The 27,013-nt window shown below is 42.6% G+C and overlaps 1 protein-coding gene across 1 annotated transcript in view; it reads left to right on the top strand.

Moving 5' to 3' along the window:
• Positions 1 to 498: 498 nt before the first annotated feature.
• Positions 499 to 27,013, top strand: part of TNPO1 (transportin 1) — a 123,444-nt gene continuing 96,929 nt past the window's right edge. The window contains exons 1-3 of the mRNA XM_065405982.1: positions 499 to 607; positions 9,586 to 9,661; positions 22,953 to 23,102. Of these exons, the coding sequence (XP_065262054.1) occupies positions 503 to 607; positions 9,586 to 9,661; positions 22,953 to 23,102 (331 nt within the window). The 5' untranslated portion in view covers positions 499 to 502. The remainder of the gene's footprint in view (positions 608 to 9,585; positions 9,662 to 22,952; positions 23,103 to 27,013) is intronic.

The following is a 27,013-nucleotide window of genomic DNA, read 5'->3' as shown; positions in this document are numbered from 1 at the left end:
CTGCTGGACATTGCGCTGATGTGGATCCATTAACGCTGTCTGATAGATCATGGGGTTTAAATCGATTTTTATTGACCCCCTCACGCTGAGTGTGTGTGACGCACCTGGAGCTTGAGGCAAGCGGCTGCGGTGGCTGCTGCCGCCGGCGGAGGCAGAAGGGCTGAGCCGGCCGGGTGGACGGGCGGTGGCGCGGCGGGCGCTAAGACCCGGCGGGACGCGTCGCTCTTAGGACCAGCCTGCAAATTCGGCGTGAGTGACTCAGTTCGCTCAGCGCACGCACGGCAGGCGGCGGTGGCTAGGAGCAGGTCAGTGCTGCTCGCCTTGGCCTGTTGCAGCTCTATTGGGGGGAGGTCGCGGCGCGCGCGGGTCCGCCGCTCGGTACGTACGTGCGCGCGTGCTGGGGCGAGAGCGGGCCGCGCTCCGGGCGCAGCCTCCCCTGCGCTCAGGCCTGCAGCGCTAGTAACCGCGGCCGCCTGTTGTCTGTGTTTTGCAGCGACCCAAGATGGAGTATGAGTGGAAACCCGACGAGCAGGGGCTCCAGCAGATCCTGCAGCTGCTCAAGGAGTCGCAGTCCCCGGACACTACCACGCAGAGAGCTGTGCAACAAGTATCCTTGGCCGGGGCCTACCGCGGAGCTGGGGCCGGAGTCGCTGCGTGCCGCGCGGAGGCCGAGCCAGTCGCGCAGTTGAGCGCTGGTTGTTGTTTCCACGGGTTCCGGCTCCGCTTCTTCCTCCGTCTCGAGGGGGAAGGACGGACAGGGGCTTCCCGGGTTTGGGGAGCCGGGCGGTGGGCGTGGGGGGAGCCGGGGTGTGAGGGGCGCGGCGAAGCTCCCGGGGAAGGGGAGAGGGAGCGGTGGCTTCTCCGGGTTTCAGGCCCCGCTCGGTGAGAGGGAGCCGCCACAGCGCTGCGAGCGGCTGGAAAGACCAGCGACCCGGGGGGCGCTGTTAGCTCCACCCCCGCCCAGGCACTGAGGTGGGTGGCCGTGGCGCGGGGTTTGAACCGCCAAGGGAACGCGTGGGCGGTAATGTTACCCGCCTCCCCCTCCTGGCCCCCGGCCCGAGCACCTGTTGCAACCCGGGAGCTAAGTGGAGCTTTTCTTTTTAAAGCCTTGGCCGGGCCATGCCGCTCTGGTGTCCGCCACTTTCCCGGGTTACCCCACGCTGGGCCTCTGCCAGCCCCCAGCTGCAGCAGCGCTGGGCTTGCCTTCCTGGAGTGCGCCCACCCCCCCCGCCCTACGGCCGGGCACAGGCCTCTTTCCATAGAGGGCTTGGGTGGATCCCGCCAACAGGGTTGGGGGCAGACTGGACACAGGGTTTCTAGTTGAGCAATGCTGCTGCTCTTCCCCCAGCCCTGCCTGGTGGGGCTAAGCTCTGTGATGTCTCTAGTCTGCTCTTTTCTCGGGAGTCAGCCGTGGGAGGAGGCTCGGGTCGCTCATTTAGCAGGGCATGTGGTACTAGCACCTCTGTCAGAGTACCCCTATCTTTTGTGTATGCGTGGTGGATATGGGGGGAGAGGGGGCCCTGTTACATGTCCTAGTGCTTTTATAGAGAATGGAACAAGCATAATCTGGTGGTGATAGTAGCTGGCAAGTGTATTTCCATTGGCCTCTTCAATCTATAGATGAAAGTTCAGGTTTTCCACACTGTGAAAACAGTACTGCTTGCAAGGAAGACTTTTGAAAGAGTGAATTGTTATATGATAAACCACGGAAGGTCACCTGCCAAGGGAAAATGGATTTTTGTTGTTCGTTTCTTGGATTCTTAAAAAAACAAAAAAACAAGCACTTTTAGCCCTGCTTCTATTTTTATATTAGCAATTTTGATTTTGTGCACTCTGAAAGTCTCCAATGACTGTAGAGGTGGAGTGATTAGTCAGATCAGCTAAACCTTGGGCAGAAAAATGTTTTTGTTAAAGATTCATCATCCCCTTCTCCTTTCATGAAGATATAAATACTAAAACATATAGGAAGTCCTTCAGAAAAAAACAGGTAGACATACGTGATATTCTTGATACTTTCAAGGTATCAGATTTAACTGCCACTCTCTGCACTCCCCACCTCCAAAACACTGGTTACTTTAAGGCTTTTTGGTCAAATTAAGAATACTTCTAATTTTATTTATAAGTTAAATGTAGTTTATTTCAGGTGCTGTCTCCCTTTGTGAACTCATGTGATTTTTATAAATAAGGCTAAGATTTTGTCACGGATATTTTTAGTAAACGTCACAGACAGGTCACGGGCAATAAAGAAAAATTCACGGAAGCCCGTGACCTGTCGGTAACGTTTACTAAAAATATCCATGACAAAATGGGGAGCTTGTCTGCAGGGTCCCCACACTGCTTGCAGCTGCGGGGGCCCGCTCTGAGCTCCGGGGTCCCTGCAGCGGCTGGGAGCTCTGGGGTCCCTCTACCTCTGGCCGCCGTGGGCGGCAAGGGAACTGACTTCCACAACATCCATAAAAAAATTGTAGTCTTATTTATAACTTCATTTTTCCATTTTAAGATGTTTCATTTCTCCCCTTTTGCTGTGTGAAAGACCTATACGCAAATGGGAAACTGTGCATTTGACAGTACTCTGAGTATAAAGTAAACCCCAAATTTAAAATAGAGAATTTTTAATCTTTAAGTTACCGTAATCATGTTGGTTGTAACAATAGATTTAAATTGTGGTTTTTAAGTTGTCTCCTTGATTAAACAAGGTATTCTTAGATTATTAAAGGGATACTATCTTGTTCTACTTGTCTCAATTTCTAAATTAGTAATAAAAAAAAAAGCTTCTAAATTAGTTTTTTTTAAAAAAACACCTCTCCCCAAATAAGTCTGATAGCATATTTCTATAAACTTAAATTTCTGTTGCAATGTTCTTAAACAGTTGTGTTGGTGAGTGGCATCCTGAAAAATGAAATGATTAGAAGCTGACTAAACAAAGTGAAACTATCTTATGTAATTTCATCAAGCTGAGAAATGCTAAGCAAATAGCATAAATAGTGATAAGTAAATTGTAATTTTAACTACCAAAGATATTAATGCAGTCTTAAGATAACTTGACTGCATCCCATATTTTTAACTTTTTGTCATTCTAGATGTTTGATGAAGGATGTAATCAAAGGGAACTTTCATATGCTGAATGCTCCCAATAGGGAGGGAAAGGAAAGATATATCTAATGTATAACTTATTTTAATTTTTTTTCCATTTAGGTTTCATTTCTTTTCCATTCAGTTTGCTTAAAATGGCATTAGTAGCTGTCTGCTGTGCTGTGACACTCCAGCATATGCCATACCTTAAAGATGTACTCTGCTGGTGTTGGCCCTAGTAAGTGGCGGATTTTTACTGTTTTTATTATATGATGCAGTTTTGAAAAACCTCTTTTAATATAACTTGCAGAACAGTGCTATATAATAATAATGCCACTTGATACATTTATGGGCCTGCTTCAGCAAGTCGCTGAGATTGCTGTCCTGTCACAGCATGGTGCTTTATAATGTGTCCCAGTGGGGCATGAGCCAGCTGCTACAAACTTAAGGCACTTTAAATTGATTTTTGTTTTCTTATTAATATGGGCTGATTGCCCTTGTTGCTCTTGTGTTGGGCATTCAGACACGTAACTAAATTAAAAAACACAGGTCATGTTAAATGTTAAAATGCCTTTTAAAATATGAAGTTGTAGGCTTGAAAGGCTTATTTGTTGCAGGGTCATATTATATACCCCTGCAATAAAACCTAAAAGGAGTGGGAGGACCCAAGAATCTGACAGTGTTGCCAACTTAGCTACTTTGTCACTAGATATAGTGACACTTTGGTTTCCCTGGTGAGAAAATAAGTGTCAGTGACTAGTGACAAATGTAACGCTTTCACTGCCAATTTCAGTGACATTCAGAGGAAGAAGTCACCAATATGTATAGTCATAAAACATTCCCAAGCAGCTCAATAGTGTGAATAAAATCCATTCCGTGCTCCGCTTACTACATTCTGTTGCACAGCAAGTGAATGTCATTATGTCTCAATTGAACATGTCCTTGGAAGGAATCACATTCCAGGGCTTCTTGGGCTGAGATCACTATAATCCGCATGCGAGGAAAATAAGTTTGTGGGGGCTAATTAAACACTTTGCTAAAGCCAGGTGCACTTTGGCGAGAGCAGCACATTAGCCAGGACTTGTTTTTACCCAAATGTGTTCTTTCTTGCTGCTCTGTAGTAGGTAGTACACCCTGTGATACAGGGAAAGATGGCTAATGAAGTGGGCTGGGCAGGGGAGCCAGGTTAGCCAGCGAGGAGAGTTGCACAGTTGGAAGATGGGGTGGGATGAGACCGCACTGTGTGTCCCAATGGGGCAGGGGAGTGGTCACCGTTCCTCCAGGGATGAAGCCCTTACTACAGGATCAAAGGTGGCGCTAGCTTGATTTTGCTTCCCCTTTACACCTTCCCCTGGTTTAGCCTGGGATTAGCTGTCCAGCTGTTTTTGAGAAATGAAACTCTGGAAGTGGGGGGAGTTTCTAACTGACTTATTTTTTTAATTTTTATTTATTTATTTATTTTAGATTAAATCTACTTTCTTGGCTCCCTGCAGCGCTAAGCTCAGGTGAATGCCCTCTTACCCCTGGCTCTGGGCTCTCCCTTTCACTAACATGTTGGCTCAAATCCAGGCTGGCAAGAAAGGGAGGCTCAGCTGAAATTAACCAATCCCAGCCAACCTGGCTGCCCTGTACAGAGCGCCCTTCCCAATGAGCAGAGGGCTGCAGTTTCCTTCCTAATGAGCAGCGGGTGCTCTCCTGATGATGACAGTGTACTGGTGTAGTTGCTTCTGGTGTGCAACAGAAAGTAGTAAGAAGAGAGCATGGAATGGATTTTATTAACACGATTGAGCTGCTTGTGAATGATTTTGTGACTATATTCGCCTGTGTGTGTGTGTATGTATATAAAATTCTCTGGAAATTTTATTCAGTGACATTTTTGTCTCTTTGTGAGTGCTTAAACAGCTACATCTAGCGACAGCAGGAAGTCACCAGACAAACCCTGAAATGTGAAGTTGGCAACAGTCTCAAAGAGTGAATGAGGAAGTAGCTGTTAGAGCTGGAAAATCCTGTGGATCCTAGGCCAGTAGCTTCAGTGTTGTTGTGGGGTTTCCACCTAAAACATCTCTTCTGGTTCTCCTTCCTGCTGTGCTTGCACTATATTTTTCCTCTTTTTGGGGGGAGGGGGGGGGGAGGGAGGAGGGAGAGAACGGGACAATGCAGAGGTAATAGCAAGGTTTGACTCCAGTTGATTTTTGTGGTGGTTATTTCTGTAGGTTTAAAAGTGGAATGTCTCAAAATGGCTGCATCCCAACATACATCTTAATCTATGCTTACACTGCGTTGTAAGGTGCGCTGTGTAGCCGTTCTTTATCGCCGAGAGAGAGCTTGCCTGGTGACAAAACCACCTCCAAGGAGGGACGGTAGCTTTGTGGCTGGCAGCACAGCTCCTGGCAACAAAGTGCTGTCCACATTGGGGCTTTTCACACCCATGAGCGACAAAAGTTTTAGCAATGAAAGTGCCAGTGTAGACACAGCCTAAGTCATGCTAGTCTTGACTACAATTATTTGGCTCTTGGAGAGGGTTCATCATCTCCCACAGATGTGTAGCACATGCCATATTGATTCTGTTATTCCAACCCTGTTTTTCCACACAAGAGGCTTTTCTACCATAGTTCATACTCAACTTCACAGCAAAGGAGTGATATGGGCATTGGTAGCCCAATCTGTAAAGCTTTTATTTTTGGATGGAGTCATTACCTGATACAAATTAGAACTATTTATAGATATTTTTGGTCATTTCTTATTTGAAACTCGGTCATATTCAGAAACTGAATAACTAATGTCAGGTAACAGTTGCCTGTTAGGCAAATAACCTTGATCATTTAGAAATTTTCTTGTGTAATTGGTTTTCTAATATATAATTTAAATATAGGAGTTAACAGCATGATAATGTTGCACACTTGCAGCTTCAGATATTTGAGTACTATTGGTGAGTTAACCAGGGTGTGGAAATAAAAGGATTTAGCAACATGCCAAATCACTGTTGCTAGGCAAGCAGCAGTGAAATACTTGCAAATTTTGAATAACTGGAAATGACAAATCATAGAAAAACTGTAGGCCTTTTGCAGTACATTAGAATGACTCATTAATGAACACCGTAATACTGTTTATAGTTCCTCTATGGCATTTTTGGTAATGTGTGTGTCTGCACTAAAAAATTAAAAATTCTGCGCACAATATTTTAATATTCTGCATATTTTTTGTCAAAATTATACAATATAATCACACCATTTTCAATTATTTGCTGACAAGTGTTTTGAAATAAATTACCAAAATAATGGAAAATGGTGTGATTGTTTTTGTTTCTGTTTTATGTTGACAAATAAAATATGCAGAATTTTAAAATGTTTAGGTTTTTTTTTTTTTTTTTTTTTTTTTTTTTGGCAAAGAATTCCCTCAAGAGTAACAGTGTTCCGTGTGGCACAAGCTGGGTGCGGGAAGCTCAGTGTGGGGGAATCTGGATGCACAGGGACTCGGTTCAGGAGGAATGGGACTCTGCACGGGATTCCAGGTGAAGGTGGTTAGGGCTCAGTGTGGGGGCTGGGGGATGGGACTTAGTGGGGTGGAGGGATCAGGGTGCAGCTGGTTGGGGCTCAATGGGGTGGGGGTCCAGGTGTGGGGGGCTTCTGATGCAGGGGAGAGTTCAGGGGGCTCTGTGGGGGGGTGCTGTATGCAGGGGGCTCCTGATGTGGAGGGGTTCCCAGATGCGTGGCTGAGGGGAGGGGTCACTGTACAGGGAGCTGCTTCCCCTGTCCACATAACCCCCCACCCCCAGCTGAGCCTCACCCCTCTGGTCCCCTCCTGCCAAGTCTGCCCCTCTCCCCTCTCCCCCCCCCCCCCCCTGCAGCCACGGGAAGTTTCTGGGGGTTGATCTGACCCAGCCCTGGCTGCTCTGTGCGAGGGGGAACTCCATCTTTGTCCTCCTTTGTCCCCCCAGCTGGGACTAAGGTCCTTGGGTGCTGGCAGGGCATGCCCAGACCTCCCTCCCCCAAGTGATTTATTTCTCCCCTGGCTGCCCAATCATCTGAGTTGCTGCTGCCAGGAGGGGTGAGTGAGCACTGGTGCACCTTCTCTTTACTTCCTCACAGAAACCATTTTCTGCAAGGAAGTGAAGGGAATCTGCGGGGAGAGGGGGTATTTTTCTGCATCGCAGTGGTGCAGATTTTCCCCAGGAGTTTTATATTTTTTATATCTATATATGTGATGGTAATACCATATAAAATGGTAAATATTTAATACAAGATAATCCTTTCTCTGTGTGTGTGTGTATGTGTGTGTGTGTATATATGCGTATATATATAATGTGTATTCTAGGAAATGGGCATGTATATGTAAGGATTATCTTGTATTAAATATTTACCATCTTAAGTAACCCCCCCCCCCCCCAAAAAAAATTATGCTACAATGTATCAGCCATTCGTGCTTAAAAAAAATTCTCAACTCTTAGTGCTCAATTAAGCTGCAGTTTGGCAAGCTGCTTAAGCATGTGCCTAGTATTAAGCAAGAGAGTAGTCTTGTTGAAGTCTTAAAGATCATACTTTTATGCTTCAGAGACCATACTAAGTCAGTTTTAGTGGTGAAATGCAATATTATTTTTCAGTAAAAATGAAATGTTAGACATGCTTTAATGTCTTGCTGAATGGCGGTACAATGGCTTGCTTAAAGTTGACGCTGTTCATACTTTAAATACTTAACCACGAATAGTACAAAGGACTTTACCTGGATGCGTAGAAGTTAATTAAGACCTGCGTTTTCAAGCTGCATACAAATGTTGTGCTTCAGTATTAACTGCTGGAAACTGATTTCAAATTTTTTACCCTCTACGTTACAAGCTGTGCTAGCTATTTCATAGATTCCAAGGCCAGAAGGAATCATTATGATCATCCTGTGTGACCACCTGGGTAGAACTTCCCCAAAATAATTCCTAAACAATATCTTTTAGAAAAATATCCAACCTTGATTTAGAAATTGTCAGTGATAGAGACTCTTTTGCAACCTGTGTTAAGTTGTTCCAATGGTTAATTACTCTCACTTTAATTTTTTTTTTTATGCTGCCTTTTCATTCTGAATTTGTCTAGTTTCAGCTTCCAGACGTTGGATCATGTTATACCTTTTTTCTGCTAGATTGCAGAGACTGTTATTAAATATTTGTTCCCTATAATATATGTATATACTTAAAAGACTGTGATCGTCACCCCATAACCTTCTTTGTTAAGCTAAATAGATTGAGCTCTTTGAGTCTCTTACTGTAAGGCATGTTTCTAATCCTTTAATCACTCTAGTGGCTCTTCTCTGAACCCTCTCCAATGTATCTACACCCTTCTTGCATTGTGGACACCAGAATTGGACACAGTATTCCAGCAGCAGTTGCACCAGTGCCAAATAGAGGCAAAATAACTTCTCTACTCCTACTTGAAATTCTCCTGTTCATGCATTCCAGGATCTCCTTAGCCCTTTTTGGCCACAGAATCACGTTGGGATCTCCTGTTGAGCTGATTATCCACCATGTTCCCCAAATCCGTTTCAGTGTCATTGCTTCCCAGGATAGAGTCCTCCATCCTAGAAGTATGGCCTACATTCTTTGTTCCTAGAGGTATAATTTATATTTAGACATATTAAAACATGTTCTATTTTCTTGTGCTCAGCTTACCAAGTGATCTAGATTACTCTGAATCAGTGACCTGTCCTCTTGATTATTTACCCCTCCCCCAATTTTTTTGTTTTTTTCTCTTCTAGGTAATTAATACAAATGTTAAATAATATAGATCAAGAACAGATTCCTGTGGGACCCCACTAGAAACACACCCACTCCAAGATTCCCTGTTTACAGTTACATTTTGAGACCCATCAGTAAGCCAGTTTTTAATCCATTTAAAGTGTCATATTAATTTTACCTTTTTAGTTTTTAATCAGACTGTCATGTGGGACTAAGTCAAATGCCTTCCAGAAGTCTATTACATCAACACTATTATCTTTACAAACCAAATTTATAATCTCATCGAAAGAGATGAAGTTTGTTTGACAGCATCTGTCTTCCATAAACTGATATTGATTGGCATAAATTATATAACCCTCCCTTAATTCGTTATTAATCAAGTCTCATATTACCCCCTTCATTATCAGACTGACAGGCCTATAATTACCTATGTAATCCTGTTTCTTTTTTAAAATAGTGGCACAATGTTAGCCCAGTCTTTTGAAACTCTTTGAAATCAACATTACCAGTCTAGGTCTCCTCAGCCAGCTCTTTTAAAACTCTTGGATGCAAGTTATGTGGACCTACTGACTTAAAAATGTCTAACTTTAATAGTTGCTGTTTAACGTCCTCCTGAGATATTAGTGGAATGGAAAGAGTCTCATGTGCGAGAGCGTCATTTGTGTTTTAAAGGTTTGTCACTGTGGAAGTAGAGTGCTATTTGGAAGTAACAGCAATTACACATCTAAGTAATCAATGTCAACTTTAGTGTAATCTTTGAAACATATACATTTTCCTTAACAACCTTACTTTTTTAGAAACTGGAACAACTGAATCAGTATCCAGATTTTAACAACTACCTGATATTTGTTCTTACGAAATTGAAATCTGAAGGTAAGCTGCTGGGTTTTTGCTGTCTTATTCTAGGCATTGTCTAATGACTTTAATTCATTTGTCTAGATTTTTAGAAGTGGAGGATAGATTTAGATGCTGATCCTGCCACCAGCTCCACAGGCTGACCTGTACACTTGTATGGAGCTTTACTGACTATTAGGGAGCTGGGTGGGCTCAGGGGCCTGTCTGCATATTGCCAGTTGTAGGATCAAGGCTTTAGACCAGACTGCGTTCTAGCTCCCCCCCCCCCTTTTTTTTCTTCTCCTGGATGTTAGCATCAGTGCTTCGTCAGAGTAAAATTAGATCGTGTAGTAACCTTCCTTGTTGGAAGGCGGATGTTCAGAGGTCACAAATCAAATGAATTTCTAACCGGATTAGACCAAGTAGTTTGTGCATGCTATTAAAACCATTACACAATTTGGCATATTTAGTCGTTTCTGATTGAGAGAGAGTTTGCAGTGTTAGAGAAGTAGTGTTAAAGGTTTCTCTGAAGACCCCATTTACCAAAATACTTGCTCTTGGGTCTTGGCTCCTTAGTGAAAGACTGTTACAATTCCATTATTTATTAAAGATTGTTTACTCTTGTGGACAGTAAGTGTGAACCAGGTCATCTGCTGGGTATAAATACTGATCTCCAAATTTACCATTCAGTTCTTTCTTGGTAATGGTGGTGAAGAAGCTAATCATTAACTGTTTTTTGCGTTGCTCCAATATTTCATACTGTCTCAGTGCATTCTTTTTATTTTTTAGTGTCCTTTTCAGTCAGTCTTAATTGCCAGTCCAGTTGCCTAATTTGTGAGGCCTTTACTGCAAGTGTTTTGAGGGCCTGCTCCAGTAACTGCCTTGGCAGGTTTTTTTTGCCTACTGTGGCATGTTTCAGCTCTCTAATACCATGTTGGCATGTTCTTGCCTTTATTTTTGTGGGAGCTTCAGCAGTTCTTCCTGGGAGCTCTTCCCCTGAAGTTTTTTCTGGCTCTTCTCAGTATACTGGCACCTGACTCAGTGTGCTTCAGCAATTTGTTTTTTAAAAAAATGCACATTTCTTGGTGCATCAGGAGTGCTTTGTACTCAGCCCAGCATTTGCTTGATGCTTAGTTCAGATCAAGGTTATACAAAAAAAGTAAGTCTTCTTGGCTTGTGCTTTTTTGTATTTTGGTGGTGGTGGAGGTATGCCTTCAAGAATGAAGGAAGGCATCTACTGTGATGTGTGGGGGTGTCCGCTATGTCTCCATATGTCACTCTGAGCACTAGCAATATAGGGAGTGGCTCCAATTCCTCCTTCGGACACTACAAAGAAACTTCTTGAAGTCCAGCCCAAGCTTGTCCACAGTGCTTTGAAGGATAAACTGAAAACTAAAGCCTGAGCCAGCCTAGATCACTGGAATATTGGGACGGACTGCCAGCACCATCCATGCACAGACACAGATTCCCCAGACCCTGCTCCCCAATAAGCCCAGCATGATTATTTCAAAGCTGAAATGCTTTCTGTTATGAACAGCAAAGTTGAGAGCTCTGCATCAGCTCCTTGAAATACATGCTTGACGTTTGTAGCTCTGCAAAAGACAAGTGGAAGAGGTGACAAGAGAGCCAACCACACCACAGCTTGATTCTGTTGAAGCACCTTTATATCTAAACTTCATGGTTCTCCCCCATTGCATCTTCTGATTGAAATTTAGAAGGGATTGATTCTGGGTATTGGCATATTCTTGATAATTCAGCTTAATCATTCCTGGCTGTTAGAATATTCCATCTGCTCCGGTTGTCCACCATTTTTTCCCTTTCTTATTGCTTATAGGTAATTACCAGCTTTGTGGGGAAGAACAGCAGGAAACGCTGCTAGTTGCAAAATGACCACTTCAGAGCTGCTGCCAAACATAAAGGGCCACCCCACCAGGGTAGGGGGTGAGGAGGAATTCAACCCTGAATTGGGTGGAGCCAGGAAATTACTAAAATAGCTGTTCTCGGGAAGGAGCTGTATTGGTGTTTTATATCACATAGGCCCTGAGGCTGCCCAGAAGCCCACAGTACTTAAAGAAATTCTTCTACCCCTTCTGATGCAGAGCAAGAATCTCTTTACAAAGTTAATGCACTCTTTGTCCTGAGGCTGAAGCTTGTGCCCTATAGTCAGCGCTCCTGGTCCAGGAAGCTCTGGCCTCAACACTGGCATCTTCAGTGTGGCCAGTGCTGGTGGTTCCTAGAGTACTTAATATGTTCTAAGTACCCCCTCCATATTGCTTGGACAATTCAGATACTATGGTGTCATCCAAGATTGAGGATTGTTACCTGGACTCAAATGAGTTGGAGTACTCTTGAATGAATAGAGTACATATTCATTGTAGAGGAACATCAGCTCCCCCACATTCAATAGCTACCATGCCCTTGCACCCTATTTTGGAGCCGCTGGTGAAGGTGTGGCAGATGCATCAAGCTGCTGTGTCTCCTAAAGACAGTTAAAAAAATATCATCTCCCTCAGGATGCTGGTAGCAATTAAAGAGCTTGCTTAGAGGAAAGAGTGGCCATATTCTGCACCTCAGAATCCTGATCTGTAGTACTGAGACTTATTTTAATGAACAGTTCGCCAGTCCATTTTGCAACCCTTCTCAACAGGGGTGGCCATTCCTTCATAACCAAAGGGCAGCAGAAGCTATGCAAAAAAATTCACCCCTTCAGTAACATTATTCCTCAAGAAAAATGCTAGGAGTTTAAAAGCTAGTCCATGAGAATATGGATTTAGCCCAGTATCGGGCATGGGTAGCAATGATCATAAGCAACTCTCCTGTCACATCCCAGTAATGAGACTTCAGTGTCTCATTGTCTGAGGAGAACTTAATTTGTAATGGACTGCCAAATGTCTCCTGTCCAAACTGTAGCGATCATGGTTACATCCAACTTAGGATAGGGGATCTCATACACAGGGCCTCAGTATCCAGGGAGTTTAGTCTTTCAAGGAATGTTGCATATGAATGTTCTGGAGATCAGTGTGGCTCTGTGCCTTAGGTGTCCAAGTGCTTAGTATCCCCAGAAGTGTTCCTGGTTCAGTGACTATCAGGGCTCTCGTTTGCATAAAGAACACAAAAACAAACAGGGAGGTACTGGGTCTTGCCACCTATTAGGTAAGTCTTCAGGGGCTGGAGTGTGCTCTACTCCACGAGACTTTCATACTACATATGTACATGGCAAGAAAGGAGAACACAATTGCAGATGAGATCATCTGGAACAGATCCTTACAAGTGGCTTCAGGATTTGGAAGTGCCAGCCAGTTCCTCTTCTGAGGTGGATCTCATCATTACTTATCAAAGCAGAAAACTACTGGTGGCCTGCTCATGGCTTCCATTAAAAATTCACATTAGCAAAGGATGCCTTTTTCATACCGTAGGGAAAGAGATGTCGCTGTACTTTTCTGCTGCTTCCTCTCCTAGCTAAGGTCCTGGCAAAGTTGAGAGAGAAAAGTGTGATGATCTATAAGCCTCATACTAGCTCAGATAAGTGTGGTTCTCTGTACTGTAGTGGCTGGGCAGAGTTGATTCTATCAGATTGAGAAAGAATGTGGCCTAGATAATATTTCAGATCTAGGGCTCTCAAGACCTTTGATTCCTGATGACGGTAAAGATCTGTAAGTATGGTGTCCTCCAGTAGATAACTTTTATGTCCTAGCATTTCAAAAAACATCTGTGAGAAGGACCTGTAACTTCAAGAAGAAAGGTTAGCAGTCAAGGTAGTTCTTTTCAATTGGGGTACTCTCCTCACCCACCTCAAACTGCTTTACTACCACCTTTACGTGTCTGTGCCTGCTTTGAAGACTCACTCTATTCATTTTGTAAGCTTTCTGTTGATTGTGAATTAGTTGAGGGTAGATCAGTGTCTGCAGCCCCTTGTCATGCTTGTGTGCACCTTAATGCTTTCTAAAGCCCCACATTGATATGGAATACTAATTTGGATTAAAGCTCTTTTTGAAACATTCAGTCCTGTGAACTTAACTTTATGTGGAAGATCAGGTTCCAGGTAGCAGTAGGCTAGCTTCAAACTTGTTCAGATTTTTACAAAGGTGAAGTACTGCAGACTCGCATGAGATTCACCTCCCAGGATGGTGGTGGTGGTCCACCTTGATGAGTTTGTCATCCTGTCAGCATTCTTAATATGCTTATCACATTGAAGTCTGTCTCCATATGCTTAATGTTAAAAGGTTCTTTGATGATGCACTGGAGAGGTTTTATTTGGGGGCTGTAGGTGACGGCTAGTGGCGTTCTGTTACTTTCTTTGTTGGGCCTGTCTTGTAGGTGACTTCTGGGTACCCTTCTGGCTCTGTCAATCTGTCACCTACAGCCCCCAACTAAAACCTCTCCAGCGTGTCATCAAAGATCTACAACCTGTCTTGAAGGATGATCTTACTCTCTCAGATCTTGGGAGACAGGCCAGTCCTCGCTTACAGACAGCCCCCCAACCTGAGGCAAATACTTGCCAGCAACTACACATCACACAACAAAAACACTAACCCAGGAACCAAACCCTGCAACAAGCCCCGGTGCCAACTCTGTCCGCATATCTATTCCAGGGACACCATCATAGGACCTAACCACATCAGCCACACCATCAGGGGCTCGTTCACCTGCACATCTACCAATGTGATATATGCCATCATGTGCCAGCAATGCCCCTCTGCCATGTACATTGGCCAAACCGGACAGTCTCTATGCAAAAGAATAAATGGACACAAATCTGACATCTGGAATTACAGCATTCAAAACCCAGTAGGAGAACACTTCAACCTCCCTGGTCACTCAATAACAGACTTAAAAGTGGCAATTCTTCAACAAAAAAACCTTCAAAAATAGACTCCAATGTGAAACTGCAGAACTGAAATTAATTTGCAAACTGGACACCATCAAATTAGACCTGAATAAATACTGGGACTGGTTGGGTCATTACAAAACCTAATTTTACCATACTAATTTCCCCCTACTGTTTGAAATGGGCCACCCTCATTACCACTGCAAAAGTGATTTTCCCCCCCTCCCCCCAACCTTGGTATTCTACTGTTAATCGAATTCTCATTAGACTGACACCCCTCCCTCCCCCCCACTTGGTAAGGCAACTCCCATCTTTTCATGTCCTATGTGTAAATATATACCTGCTACTGTATTTTCCAATCCCTACATCTGATCAAGTGGGTTCTAGCCCACGAAAGCTTATGCCCAAATAAATTTGTTAGTCTGTAAGGTGCCACAAGGACTCCTTTGTTTCTTCAGCTCTTTCAGTCTTCTTGACTTGCATAGAGTCAGAGCTGAAATTGCAGGCAAGGAGCAGCACTTCTCATTAACAGGCTTTCTTTCAGTGTGTCCACAGACAGGGCAAAGGTTCATGTAGCCTCTGATTGATGCATGTGGTGGTTGAGGTGACTTCCTCACATCAATGTGATATTCCAGAATCTTGAGACTGTCTATCTTCTGTCAGATGGCTTGTAAGGCTTCTTGGCCTTACCCTTGATTCTTATGGTTTGTGAATTTTGCTTACTCTGCCTTGCATCATCTCCTTCCTAGATCTTTGGATAAGTTGGGTGTGAGGTCTATTTTGGCGCCATGCAACCTAATCTATAAGGATTGGATTAAGTCACTTTTAGCTAGTGTTAGTTTGGAAAAGTGCTGCTTAAGTCAACAATTTAAAAAATATTTGGAGTTCTACACTGTTTCTGTGGAAAGTCTGTTCCCTACAATATTGATTCAGGTGGTCTCATACTCTGGATTGAAGAAGCTGGCATTGTCTTATCCAGGTGAAATGGTCTGGAGATGATATTGTCACCTGTTTCATAGAAAATGAAATATAAAAATCCTATAAGACTGCTAGGGTTTTTTTTTTTTTTTTTTTCTCCTAACAAGTCACTCAATTTTTCATCCATCCAGCGAAATTGTAAGTTCAGACCTATGATCTTCCATCACTTCAATTTATGCATCTTAGACATTACAATACCTTCCTATTTTGAAACTGGGCTATAGGTCTCACAGCTTGTTTTCAGCTTTCATCTTGACAGAAAAGAGTTATCTTTAAATTATTTCTTAAATAGGTTTTAAAACTTACATAAGGCCTGTATTCCCATGTACACTATTTATTTCACAGCATACTAAAGACCATAAGTCACTAAACTCTTGATCAGGATTTAAATCACCAAGTGGAAAACCTCCATTTAAATAATTCATTTTAATCAACTTTTCTGTTTGTACTTCAGTTATTTTTCTAAAGAAAGGTGCATTCTTATTGGTTGATACAACCATTAAAACACGTTGATTTATAACTAAACAGAGCCTTCACGGTAGATTTGGTACATCTTTTTGCTATTTAGGAGGGTACACTATATACACTGATGTAAGCAATTATATAGCTTAATATTTTCAGGCTCTTAATTAGTTGTACGCTTTTAGTATGTTAGAAAATGGTGAATGATGCTTATTTACTAGATAATTAACTTTTTTTGCTCATGACTTGTATCAAGGTGCATTAGCTTGATAACTGGAATTTAATTGAACACAACAGCATATACATTTTATTTTTATTAAACAAAACTAGCCCTTAATGCAGTACATGACCTGTTGTGCCATATTTATAAAGTTTGACCTCAAAAGTTAATTCTCTCCCTCTCCCCCCCCCCCCCTTTTCTTTCTTTATATAGAAAAGCAGCCTTTAACTCAGCTTTTGATAGAGGCTCATGGATTCTGTGTATTTATTTTTATTTAAATGTTTTAAGAGATAATAAATTTAGGCTTTAACAATTTTGTATTAAATTCAGACTTTAAACAGATTTATTTTTAAAAATAATTTACAATATTTTAAATAACAAAATAAATATCTGACTTTAATTGAAAAATCGGATTTTTTTTAAAATTTGATTTTTACCCACCTGTTTTAGATTCCAGTTTGCTTGGCAGTGCTGTTATCAAGAGGACTGTCTAAATGGATGTCTGACTGCATTTTATACTGCTATGTCTTCTGTCTTAAAAATGAGACTGAGGCTAGGCTGCCACACTGTCTGCCTTGGGAATGTTTCTCAGACACCCGTGAAGCAGCTACATACTTACAAACGTTACTGCTTGGATTCAGTGTTTAAGAGTGTCTCTGTTCATACTGTGAGTGGTAGCACTTGTTTCCAAGGTAGGGGAGGCTGGACTCATCTATGCTTACAAGAAGTTTTGTTTTATTTCAGGATATCCTTATTTTTAGCCAACTTCTTATGTGAAGGCTTTTTTCCACTAGTCTATTTTGCAGATCTGTAGTTCTTCTAATAATTCAGAGTGCATTTTTCTCCACCCTGAACCTATTGGGGTTGTGACTTTATCTTCTTAAGGTACTTTAATACTTGTTTCTATTTCTTTGGTATGTGGTGGTGGTGGTTTTTTAATTGATCATCATTTCATAAATTGGCCTATATCCTGATATGCTTGCTTCCTGGGCAACTGAAGGAACAGACTGTTTTGGGGGGCAGTGTTTACACCCTGACAGGATGAGGTGTGACAGCCAATAGGGATCTGACTCATGCTCTACCCCATTAATGCTGCAATATTGGCGACTCTAAATATTCAGAAACCAGGATTTTAGCTTAAAAATCATGACCCTATATGAAAAACAATAACTGTTGGGTTCTTTTTAATGTTTCCTGGTTTCATAGCTATTTAGGATTTTCTCCACTCCCATGAGGCTAGACACTTACTCTTTTGAAAATTAGAAAGTATGTATTTTGAATTGGGAGTTGGAGATTTAGTAAAAACAGCCAACATCACAAGGCATGTGATGGAAATGATTAGTTGGCAAAACTGCTGTTCTGAAGTGTCAAAAATCTTTAAAAGCTGAAGAGCTGCTAGTCTTGCACTAAAGAGGTAAAACAGAGGAATGAGAATCCTGTTGGAATAACACTGTTGGAAGCAAAAGCACAGATAAGTGAATATTATTTGACATTTCTCTGTGGGGGCTGATGATCTAGTATATGTTTATGCAGTGCTAGCAGAATTGTAAGACCATATGTGTTTCTTTGCTTTCTTGGGGGGGGAACCTCCCCCTCTTTTGTTAGTGCTCTCTTTTAAGTGGCCTCATAAAGGGTAGCACTTCTGGCTTAAAGTGCTGTGTGAATGGAAAATATTTCAATTAATTTCAGTGTACACAGTCCATGGCATTCCATGTTAATTTATCTGACATTACCCTGGTCAACAGTAGATTCATGTAATGGTGAAAACAGATTTGTCCCAACTGCCTAAATATAGGAACATAACTTCAGTAAGAACCTAAAACAACGCTGGTAGGGTTCCCTTGATGCTGGAATGTTGAATCTGTCTGCTAATGAGTAGCAATAATTACAGTTTCAAAATACCATAAACAGAATTCTTAGCTATGCAGCACATGGATGGCTGTATAGCTTCTGATCCATAACTGTGTATTTATTGCTCAATTATGCAGGTCCCTGTGCTCTTCCTAATAATGGCCTTTCAACAATCAGAATGTTGAGATTTGCATGTCCATACAATTGGTTCTTTAACCATGAAGTTCTTATGCAAATCCCTATGGCTTGATTGCCTCCTATTTTCAACTTATCTGTCATGCACCTATAAACATAATGTTCAACTTTTGACAGCCTTCCCACCTAATTCTAGATATTAAATATTTCTCAGTTAACATAGGAATTCAGCCCCTATAATCCTGATCCTACAGGTCAGGTCTATGCTGGAACACAATACCGTATAACTTTCGATACTGTATAACTTTCGATACTTCCTGTTGACTCCTTACCATATCCTAGACTAATAAACCTTCTAGCCCAGGATATTGTTGTGGCAGAGTTAACTGGAATCATCCAAAAGTTATTTTTAAAAATAACAAATTACATTCGTTTTTAAAAAGGGAGAGAGGGGATTGGAGAGGAAAAACAGGGATTTCAACAGGAGCTGCTTAGATAATCTTTGGAAACAAAGCATCTTTGTTTCAGATCTGTGTGTTTTAAAACAATTAGGGTTTTATGACTAAATTTATTTGAGTTTTAATGATGATTCTTGACAGGCTAAGTTTGATTTAATAATTTAGGGTCTCTATTTCAGTTACCTTTTATGAATCATTAGTAATCAACCTCTTGTCTATATACCATTGGTACTTAGGGCATTTAAAAAGAAAAGTTACTATCTGACATGAATTAATTATTGTAATGCAAATAGACTAACATATAATTGAGCGAGCAAAGCAGAGCCCTGCACTCCAGAGAATTTGCCTGTTTGTCAAGCAGTAACTTTTCAAAAGAGCATCTGATCAATTGTGGGGAATGTTCCAGATGTTAATGGGCAGAAGCCTATTGATTTTTGGTGAAAAATCAAAAAACCGGAAAACCTGATTTCCTCTAAAATCAGATCCATCAAGTGCCCAATTGGTGCTCCCTCAGGAAGCTCTCTGGCGCCCCCTGCTGCTACCTGTAAAGGGCTAGCTGTAATGCATGTAGTTTCACACTTAGTTGCTTATATAGGCTGAGCTGTACACCCAGGTGGACTCGTGGGTGGGGGTGGTTTCCAGCTGCCCAAGATGGGCCTGCATTTGCACATAAATAGTTGTCCAACACACCGAGGCTGGCCTACATTAGCAATGATGTGCACGACCCTAGTTTGACTCGTATTTTATCTGGAAATGAACATAGAATCATAGAACTGGAAGGGACCACGAGAGGACCTCTAGTCCAGTCCCCTGCACTCATGGCAGGACTAATTATTATCTAGACCGTTCTGGATGTCTAGAATATGTGGCATCCCCTTAATTTATTCCATGGTGGATGCTAGATGGTGAACACCCTTTTGACTCTTCTAAATTTGTACTCCATGTGTTTTCATTCTTGTATTTTGTTTCACCTTGCGCATGCCTCAGCATGTTTTGTAGTTAGTATTGTTGGGAGTATAGAATTACCTTTTTTTTTTTTTTTCCTTTTCCACTTTCCTGGGGAGCTTATTTGGCTTGGCTGGGCATGCCTCGTTCCCAGATTTTTAAACACTGTCAAGAGGCTATCCCAACCAGCAATGTCCACTCTCTGTATCTGTTACATTTTTGGGAGATATGGGACTCTCCCAAGTAACTTTTGCCTGGCTCTGAAATGTAGAGTTTGGAAGAATCAGGAGACCAACTGAAGCTGCTGATGATGGAGCACTCCCTTTGGCCTGCTTCTGAGTCAGGTGAGGAGACCCTCTGTACGTTTTGTCTCTGGAGAGATTCATTGCCCCTTCAACTTTGGCTAACATATCGCATAAAAAGGAGAAGATCTTGGAGGACTCAGGGAAGGCTGTGAAGAGGAGTGTGGTCTCCCACCACTAGGAGCCAGCTCCCAAGGAAGTCCCAATCTTCTTCTAGGTGTATGGTGTTGAGGCCTAGACCTCTTCACTTGGTGCCATGGAGGCGAAAGACACTTCCTCCAGTACCAGTGGAGTAGGGAGATCCTGCAGCACTTTGGAGAATCATGGTGCCAGCAGGGCCCCAGCACAGTCTGTTTCAGACTTAGCAACAGTGTCTTCATGCTAAGCTCCGTCAGTACCAACAAAATCAAAGCATGCAGCTTCAGAGCCAACTCACTCCAAACCAACAGTACTGCTCAGATCAATTGCTACATCAGTACTGATCCAATCAGTACAGTAGGAATTCTGTTACTCCAGGGACTTGTCAGTGTTAGACAAGCCAGAGTCCCACTATGTGTGGGTAGTGATAGTCTCAGTACTGAGACCCCAATCTCCAGATTACCAATGCTTCCTGATACCACAGGATTCTTCACCCCCCCCCCCCCCCCCACCACCACCACTTTGAAGGACATTCAGGAGGATGAGGGAGGCATTCAGTGAATCTCCTCCTTATCAGTGTGGGGTTCCCCTCTGCATCATTACAGGAATCCATACTTTGACAAGGACCCTCGCCCACATCAGGGGTTGTGGGATCAGTCCTTGGTACTATCCTCTCTCCTGTAGGGGCCTCCTCTATGGCCATACTGGCATCGTTGGGTAGCATACTGGCAGAACTTTGACAGACTTAGTCTCCTGGTGCAGTGGAGCTATATGGTCACAATCTCCTCCACCAACGTCCTAACACCGTTGTTAGGACAGGAGGCTAGGGTGGACAAAGAGGCTATCTCTCAAGCCCCTATTTTGTCTTAGTCTCCAGACGAGGCAGTCATGCCACCACCACTATCGAAGGCTGTTTTTTTTTTTTTTAACTCAGTTCCAGAACCTTGTGAATTGGAGGAGCTGGTAAGTATAGAACCCAGATAGCAAAAGCTGGAAACTGATTCGATGGTTTCGTTGTTCAAAGAAATGCCTCTCCTACCAAGATAATCATGACTTTGTCTCTTATCTTGAGATCACCCCCGGGCAGATAGAAAGGCATACATCTCCACTACCAGAGGAAGGCATCTTGTAGCGACCCTAGGTTCAGGCCTCCTCTGGAGCAAACATTCTGACATTTTATGTTGTACTTGTGGCAAACAAGTTTATTGTGGGGAATGCCCACCAATGGAATATCATTTCTGTGCTGGAACTGGGCAAGGACCATTCATGGTTGGCCACTGATTGTCTGTTCAGGAAGCCTGCTACAGTTGTTTATGGCTCTGGGGAGCTTGAGGACCATTGGGCACTTGGGTACCAATTTCAGAAGTAGACTGCTTCCAGATACATGGGTTAGAAATAGGTGCCCCTTTTCTTCTTCACGTACTGCATGGCTGTCGTGTGGTCTTGACTATCTGCACTATGGAATTTTGGAAGACAAGTAGAAATGTTACATAGACCAGCCTGATGGTTCTGAGCTCTAAGCCATTCATCTGGTCAGCCCCTTTCTTTTGGTCAGAAGATAGATGACACTAAGTAGTTGCCTTGGATGGCTATAGAAGCTGGCTCATGGGAAGTGCTATACAAACCAGTGTGTGTGATCACTTCTGCTGCTCTAACTACCGGTAGTTAATCTAAATCTGATGAAAAGTGTCTTAACATGTGCCACTCTGGAAAAAATGGGTCTCTTCTTTCTGTGGATCCTAGTCTAGCAAGTGATACAATAACTTTCAGCTTCTGGTATTTCAAATTTCAAGCATTCTAGAAATGATGTGAACAGCTACATTTCTTTGGTGGCTGATTTTATTGAGCTTTGTACTTTAGCCTTGTTCTCTATTCGAAGTGCTGAAATAGTATTGTTCAGTGTTCTCATTTAAAAAAATCTATTTATGGACCTTCTTAACTCTTTATGGTGGGGGGGGGGGACTTTGCTTTTGGGTCAAGGCTTTGCATGCCATCTTTATTAAAATTTCTAAAAGGTGGTTTTGTGTTTATACTGCTCTTTGCTTTAACCTGAGACGTTAAATATTTATTCCTTGATGTAATCTAATTGATATCATGTGTATTGAGTGGTTGAATGTTTCTATAGAAACTTGTAGACAGGTTCTTGCCTCTTAGGCATTTGAAATCTAAGGGTTTTTTATAATTTATCAGGAAACTAAAGGCAAAGATAGGTAAACCCAGAAAATCCAAAACGGATGTGAGCTTTGATTGTTCTATATCTAGCCAAGTGGATTCATGGGGAAACAGACACCACTTCATAACGTTCTTTTTGTCAAGAGCTTTAATTAAAATGTTATGTAATATGAATCCTAGTGTAACAAAATAAATATTGGGACACAGCATGGTTTCCTCCGTTTGGAATAGCTAGGTCTGAAGAACCTTGTTTGTTCAGTAATATGACGTGTACTACTTACTCTTGGGGCTTTATTGCACTTGTCCCTACATCACTTCTAATCTCTCTTGCTTGGCTTGCAAGACAAGGAAGAGAAACTGAATCCAGATGTTTTGCAGTACACACCACTACCACAAGGCTACTTAATTTAATACAGTTTTCAGTAGACATGAGAGATTTTATTTCTAATTCTGAAACTATTGCTAGTAGTTAGCCTTAACTTCATCCATGGATATTTTACCCTATAGCAACTATTGTCTTTAAAAGCAGAACTGGAGATGCATCTCTACCCCATATAACGCTGTCCTCGGGAGCCAAAATATCTTATCACGTTATAGGTGAAACTGTGTTATATCGAACTTGCTTTGATCTGCCGGAGTGTGTAGCCCCGCCCCCCGGAGCACTGCTTTACCGCGTTATATTCAAATTCATGTTATATCGGGGTAGAGGTGTACTGAAATTTAGTGGTACCAAACATTGTGTGTATGATTCTTCCCTTTGAAAGAGTACATAATTCTATAAATGTGATAGTGTCCTATGCACCCAGTGAAATCTGAATGTAATTTTATTGTATTGTTGCAGATGAACCCACACGGTCCCTGAGTGGTCTCATCTTGAAGAACAACGTGAAAGCGCATTTTCACAACTTTCCAAATGGAGTAACAGACTTCATCAAGAGTGAATGTCTGAACAACATTGGTGACTCCTCCCCATTAATTAGAGCAACTGTAGGTGAGTTTCCAGATACAAATTTTCTGTTATTGTTGGTAGTTCTTCCAGCTTTCTTGTTGCATTTCTTACCTCTGATGTATAAATAGGGAGAATTTGAGTTACTTCTACATCTGTAACGTACTGACATTATCTGCATGATCAGTCAGAGCTAAATTAAAGTGGTGTAAAAAGTATGATACTGTCAAAACTAATGTGTTTTGAACGCAACATACAGATGAGACTGAAATGCAGCTTAATATTGCATCTGTGTAAAGTTTTCTTTATCGGGCTCATGAGATGTACACTTCTGACTTGTTCCCTTCTTATTTAAAGCTGAATTGAGAATTCAAGCTCATAATTTTTGACATAAGTGTCATCGTTTAAGGCCAGAAGGGACCACTCAGTAGGTCCATTAGTATGACTTTCTGCATGTCACTGTCCCATTAAATTTTCACACAGCTACCCTTGTATTAAGCCCAAAGGCTTCAGTTAGGCTAAAGCATTTCAGTCCTCAAAAGACTAAACCACATGCCACAGGCATAAAACAGGAGAGAGCAAGGTGCCACCAATGCTCAAGGTCCCTGCAATGGGCTTGGTTTAATTTTGACTAGGTGGGAGATGCCCAGATGATTCCAGCAGGTGCCCCAGGCTACAAAGAGAGAGATGAAAACTACTACTCTAAAATACATCTAGCCAGCTGCACATTGAGGAAAAAAATTCCTTTCTGATTCCCTGCTGGTGATTGGATAGAGAGCCCTGAAACATGAGGTTGCTGGTTCTACTGGTTACTAATTTCATAACTGTCCCTAAGCTTTGCATCTAAAATCGGAATGAGGTGAATGACTGTTTCAAAATCATATTTAACTTTCTGTTGACTACAGCAGTGAAACAACTTCTTATATCAGCTGACATTTTGTAGCAGCGTCTGTACATTTTTATTTTTTTATTTTTCTAGTGAATTGTACTGTGGTAGAGACAATAGGGACAAATCAAGAGTAGGGCACCATTGTACTGTGGTGTACAAATGCACAGAAAGTGACCGTTCCTGTTCTGAAGCACTTACAATGAGAGAGACAACAAATGAAACAAACAAAAAACCCCAAAACTTTAAGTTCTAGCCTTTTTTGTTGAACTTTTGTCTAACTTATTAATGTTTTAAATACTTGTGTTATTTCTGTTCTATTTCAAACAGTAGAAAAGTCACTGTTTGACCAAATTTAGTCTCCATCTCCTGTCAGAGAGAGAGTTTCTGAAAATGGAATATTGCTATTTGTGTCCTAGCTGGTGGGCTTTTTTTGGAGGGTGAGGGGGGAGTTTGTATCTATAATCTTGGCTGATTACTTACTAACTGAGGAGTTAGGTTTATTAGAGAGAAATTTGCTGTGTGTCTGATCCCTCAAGTCCATTTCTGTATGGATTCCCCACTCTTTCTCCCCCCCCCCCCCCCCGTGGCTGTTTGGGGAGGGGGAGGGGGATGCCTGTCTCTTGCGAACACTCCTTTCTACCTCCCTCCATTTCTTTTTTTTTTTTTTTTAAAGAATTGCTTTGATTCTCTCTCCCTTCTCCTCCCCCCCCCCCATTTCTGTTCTCCTGCTAACAAGGTAGAGGCAAGTTTCTGCATGTCTTCTGCTCTCAGGTCTTAGAAATGCCTAAGATCCTCTCTGCTGGCTCTCATGTACCTCAAAGGAGTAATCAGTGGAGCTGGTTAAGGAGTGCATTTCAGCTCCTGTGTGGCCTGCTGTTTGTAGCTCACACTGGAAAAGAGAACCCAGTTGCTCCTTTGAAGTGGATTTGCTTGTCTCCTGGTGGAACTGTAGTAATAGGGGAGAGACAAGGCACTATTTGTAGCACCCTGTCACTTATGTTGCTGCAGCATTAAACACCTTCTGTTGGGGGATCATGAGCACCTGGGTGGTTATCACTGGGTTATTGATGTAATTGGGAGGATAGAAATGGAAGGAACAGGAAGCAAGGGGAAGCTCAGAAGGAAAGCTAGGAGGGTGAGCCTGGACTGAGGAGCGAAGGCTGTGGGGAAGCCTTCCTTTTCTGTAAGCTTGCATTAAACTGTGATAATTTTGTAAATACACACCTTGGTGAAAGAGTAGCAACTTGGTGTCTGTTTGTGACCATGAGACTACATGAGCTGGCCAGGCAGTGAAGTACACTGGGTGAGCAATTGAGGAACCCTGTGACAAGGGGTTTGGAGTGCTCCTGGATTTATAATGTAGCTATTTTTGTGCGTTGAAGGATTCTTGCAAAGATTCTTGGGCACATAACTCTGAAGATGAATACCAGCTACCTAGTTCTTTGTCTAGGCTAGAATGACACTTGAGTGCTGAAGCACCTACTTCAGGGCTGCTGTCCATCACAACCTCAACTGCAGGGTCCCCACAGATTCCTGCCAGTCACGGCCTGGCTCTTGGTGGGGACATTTGACACTAGCCAAACCTAAGAAGCCCATTGCTAAGCCATGTCAGTCTGCTAGGCTGCCACGTTGGCACTGAGCAACCAGGCACCAATAATTGCCCAGGCTCCTATTGAACTTACTTATGGAGTTAGCCTCTGCTCCTCTAGCATCAGCAATAGTTCCCTTCCTTCAAAAAGAGAGGAGAAGACAGAACATTGCACCATGAAGGTGGTACCAAAGAAAGAGATGATGCTGCTGCTCCTCATTGGCTAATCTGGTGCTGAGCTCTTCAGTGCTAAGCAGGCTGGAACAATGCCGTCTCCAACTTCTGGAATTGGAGCTATTGGAGTCAAGCCAGTTGATGCTCATCTCTGAGAGGTGGCGCTATTTGAGAATCCCTATGATCCTTCTATCTCTGTGCTTGGCACTGGGCCTTCTGCTCAGATATTGGCTCCTTAGCTTACATGCTGTTGCCTCGTCACCCAGCCTCATCTATGAGATTACATTGTTCTGAGACTGGCCCAGAAATTCCCTTAGTGCTGTCTGGGATGGGATTTGAGGGCCCCATGCCAATGTTGACATTGGGTTTTGATTTGCAATAGCCTACCATGTGTCGGAGGGGCCCTGGAGAAATGTAATGCAGGGTCCTTTTGCATTTGTTAATGTGGTCTCTCATACAAGAGTCTATCCAGGTTCTTATTGACTGACTGACCCCTAAACATCTAAACCGAGAGATGATGGGATGCTTCATCAGCACCAACACTGTTAACACAGCCTACAGCACTGACTTCGGTACCAGGTGACCTGATTTTTCAGCAATACCTTCCCCAACTCTCACATGTCACTACACCAGTGACTGATGTGGGGGTTGATGTCCATTTGGATGATTTCCCTTATTGGGGCCATCACTTGATGCCACCTGTGACTATAAACAGTTTAAGGAGCGTCACATTCCACATGCTTCCCAATTTGCCAACAGATATTACAGTGGTGGAAACTCCTGATTCCTTCTTTGACATATTAAAAGTCCAGGTAGGTTGGTTTTTGTTTTTAAATCCTTTGCTAGTTATCCACTGACTCTTTCTGCTTCCTTGAAATGGGGTTCTTCAGCCCATCTGTCCTAGGCCTCCAGAAACATCACTGACCCCTGAGATACTTAAACACACCCATCTCCCAGAACTACACCCAAAAGGTGTGAAGCTTTTGGTTTACAGTCAGACTCTCTCAGGGGCGTAGGTGAAGTAGTCAACATACAAACTTTTCACAATCTAACAGCTTTTGCTCTTTTTTATACCTAATCACGTGAAGCATAAGATAGTATAGATCATACAAAACAATAAACATCTGAAACTGCAATGTCTCACATTCTAGCTAACTCTTTTCTTGTGAGTCATAGGTGTGCCATTAGTGTCCAGGTAGGCAGGATGTCCCCTGTCTCTTGCAGGCTGTTACATGGTGAGTAGTCTGTCCCTTATGTACTGGAGAAGGTCTCCAAGCAGACCTGCCTCTGCCCTTTTAAAACCTT

Source organism: Emys orbicularis, chromosome 6 (genome assembly GCF_028017835.1).
Source record: "Emys orbicularis isolate rEmyOrb1 chromosome 6, rEmyOrb1.hap1, whole genome shotgun sequence".
In the NCBI taxonomy this organism is placed as follows: Eukaryota; Metazoa; Chordata; order Testudines; family Emydidae; genus Emys; species Emys orbicularis.
This window is presented reverse-complemented; position numbering and strand designations above follow the sequence as displayed.